This window comes from Dipodomys spectabilis, unplaced genomic scaffold, assembly GCF_019054845.1.
Source record: "Dipodomys spectabilis isolate Male_0828 unplaced genomic scaffold, ASM1905484v1 ptg000388l, whole genome shotgun sequence".
Lineage (NCBI taxonomy): Eukaryota > Metazoa > Chordata > Mammalia > Rodentia > Heteromyidae > Dipodomys > Dipodomys spectabilis.
The window spans coordinates 1,685,495-1,688,993 of NW_024871065.1; the positions used below are offsets into that span (position 1 = coordinate 1,685,495).

A 3,499-nucleotide genomic window follows, 5' to 3' on the forward strand; every position below is an offset into this window, starting at 1 on the left:
CTCATTTGTTACATAGTCACATTGCTAGTCAGAGAAATGCTGCAATGATGAAGAAAGTCAATGTTGGATCAACCAAAGTCCTCATTTCTACAACATTCATTTACAAAGAAATAATGTTCAACATAGCCCAACACAACATTCTTGGTTTTCTTCATAATGAAGTCCCCCCAAAAAAATCATCTTCTAATGGGGTATTTCACTACATAAATTATAGTTCTTCATTTTTACAATTCACCCCAAACTGCATGAGAGATGTACCATGCTAAAATTTCTAAAGCTGTTAGGAAGTCCTTCACACATCGTCATCATCTGATGTGTCACTGCTACTTGTCTCTGTGTCATCATTCTCAATTGTGGGTTTGAAAGTGCTGTTTTTCCAAGGTCCAAACTTGAAGTCACAGATCAGGCCATTTTTCAAAATACCATTTTTTCTCAGACCATTTTTCTGTAACTGCTCACTAATAACTTGGAATTCTCTCATTTCATCCTCAGTTAAAGGAGCACAAGTTTCATCATTTTCACTGTCTTCCTGCCAGCCCATCTCTTTTAACAATCTGTGTTCTGCCTCAAGTGAACTGGAAAGAACGTCAGTTTGTGGGTAGGTTGAAGACCGAATTATTTGTTGGGAAATAACTGAGGCATTGCCATTCTCTTGAGGAATTTCATTTTCATCGAAGTTTCTGTTTATATCTCTTTCTTGGTGAGTACTATTGCTGTTATGCAAATTAAATGAGTCCTCATCCTTCTCTGAGCCAGCCCGGCTTTCATCTTCATGTTCCTCTTCCACTCGGTCTCTTTTCAATGCTTTCAAAAATTCACTCTTCTTATCAGTGCGCATTCTTGTCAGTTTGGTTAGCCGAGGCTGCTGATTAAGTTTGTCAACAGGTGAAGAGGAATTTGAGCGATTACACTCTTTCATTGAATTTGTTGATGGACTAAAATTCTTCCCAGTTGATTTAAAAGCATTGAAGTTACCAACACTATATGTTGATTCATGAGGAAAAGAAGTCCCAACTTTATTTTCTTTAGTTTGGCTTTTGCATTGTGTAGGTTTTGTAGGTGGAGCAGCAGGTTTAGGGACTAAGCCTTTATAAACACTTGGACCAGTTCCATTCTTAACTGGCTGTGACTGAAGATTTCCTGCTACTGGGAATCCAGATAGCTGTAAGTCTTTTGTATTACCTTTCTTAATAACCAGCATCCTTGGAGCTCTAGATTTAGGATTCGGAGGGTACTCCCATACACCTGCAGCTAAAGATTTATTCTGATTTGGTTCTCTCTCATATTCAGGATTTAAAGATGGAAAATCCTCAGCCTCAAACTGTTTGCGTTCTCTTTTGTCTTCTTTCCTCCCAGTTTCATTGTCAGATATGTTGTTTTCATGTAGTCCTTGGCTTTTTCCAGAATGGAAAATACTGTTTCGAGAACGAGAGTTTCCACCATGGTATCCCCCTCGATGATTTATGTTTTCAGTACCATTTCTGCCATGTGAACGCCATCCATTTTTTTCTTTCCTTCCAAAATTACCTCCATTAGGACGTCCAATACCAGAATCAAAGGCATCAGAAGAGTTGTGTCTTCGACGATTCACATCGTAACGATTTTCTGTCCATGAAAAATTTTCAGAATGTTTCTCAAAATTCAACGATGAAAATTCCAACAGGACTGCACAGGAAGGTGTTGTTTTCTCTATTATCTTTATGTTTTCCAGTTTGTTTTTTGATTTTGTATCCTCTGAAATATCCAAGTTCTTTGAAGATACTTAACCTATGACTATTTGACATAGAGTTTTTCAAGTCAGCTACCCATACTTCTGTTTTAAAGTTTTCATATGGCTATCTCCAGAATTAGCCAAGTTCCTTGGGTTTAAGAACAAAGTCTTCTTTATTATTCCATGTACTTGTCACTGTTGTACTTATCCACTCCAGATGAAAATATCCAACTTATAAGCCAAGAAGTACAAATAAAAAAGAAAATTTCACATCTGAGGAATATTTCTCAACACCAGCATATACAAATAGCTATCTCAACACTACCATGCTGGTGCAAAAGTGTAACATCTTAAATTTCCACGCAAATAAAAGATAGAAAGAAAAAAACTCTGTATTCTTTCAATGTCTTCATTTAGAAAAGTTGTCCCATTGTGACATGAACAGGGCTAAGGTCAAAAATTCCTAAAACTTTCAATAAAGGTAAAAATAAACTGCCATGAAACTTCAGCAATAAACAGTAATTTGAAAATGCTGAATCTACTCAGTATACACATCAAACATCTTACAGTCTGGGCTGAAGAACAGTTAACGGGGGGGGGGGGAAGGGGGATGGGGGGGAGACAAAAAAATACCACCAGCTGAAAAACTTTAACCGGTTATATAATCCATGTGAACCAAAATAATGAAGAAATGACTGGGTCTCTTTAGCTTGTTGAATTTGTTCACTACTATCAATTCACTTCAGAGATGGTTCTTGCCAATTTTTATTAAACTTCTGGGGCAAAATTATCCAAAAACATTGTAATTCCAAAATGGCCACTTGAAATATCCGGGGCCTTTTACACAAAACCTAGAAGATGATCTTCTTATCTGAATAATTCAATCACCAGAGAGACGCTCCGTCCGAATTCGGACTCTCTAACAGGCCGGAGAGGTGGGGAGAGGCGCGGAGCGGAGCCAGGACGCTTCGGAGCTTCACCGGAGGGCCAGACCTCCCCGCCCCCGGGGGCAGCGAGGGGACGGACCGGGAGCAGGTTCCCATTTCCTCCAATTAAGAAAACAGGTTTCTCCAAAACTGAGGGTGTGGGAGGAACCGGGCCCGACTCGTAAACCACACGGGAAGAATGGCTGTCTCCCCGAAAGGAAGAAACAAGTCTCCTCAGACCGCCGCCCCCCCACCCCCGGCCAGGAGGGACGAGGCGGTCCTCGCCGCGACCCGCGGCGGCACGGGCGGGGAGAGCGGGAGCGCCGGCCGCCGAGGAAGCAACCGAAGGCCCCAAGTCGGCCTCGACTCCCCTCAGCCCGGGCTGGGGGGGGGGGGGGGGGGAAGGCACGGGCGGCGGGCGCGTGCGAGAGGCCTGCGAGAGGAAGCCCGAGCCTGGGAGGGCGCCCGGCTCGCTCCCGGCCTCCGCCAGACACCCCCCCCCCCCACGGCCGCCGGGGCGCAGCCGCCCGCGCCCTCCCCGCAACCGCCACCTCCGCCCCGCCGGGCCGAGTCCACACCGAGGGCGGCCTCCCCGCGCCGCCCGCCCCTCCGCTCCGAGCGCCCCGCACCCCCCCCCCCCCACCCCCCCGCCGCCGGCGGACAGCCTCGCACCTCGCTGGGGTAAAATCTTCTATATTTCTGTTTTATAAAATCTGATTGATAATTTACATTTTTTAAAAGTATGATTATGGCAAGAACACAAAGATATTTTCATTAACATTAAATCTCTGTGATATGCTGAATAAAATACACTGTAAGTCAGCATAAATATACTGAAATTCCTCACATTTGAAAACATAAG

At 44.1% G+C, this 3,499-nt stretch overlaps 1 protein-coding gene across 1 annotated transcript; it reads right to left on the minus strand.

The window, feature by feature from the left end:
* Positions 1 to 267: 267 nt before the first annotated feature.
* On the minus strand, positions 268 to 2,754 carry LOC122096761 (vasculin-like). Its single transcript, XM_042667320.1, has 2 exons — positions 2,628 to 2,754; positions 268 to 1,761 (listed from the first exon to the last, which is right to left on the minus strand). Exons 1-2 carry the CDS (start codon positions 2,752 to 2,754, stop codon positions 293 to 295), a joined length of 1,596 nt encoding a protein of 531 aa, XP_042523254.1. The 3' UTR covers positions 268 to 292.
* Between the last annotated feature and the right edge of the window lie 745 nt (positions 2,755 to 3,499).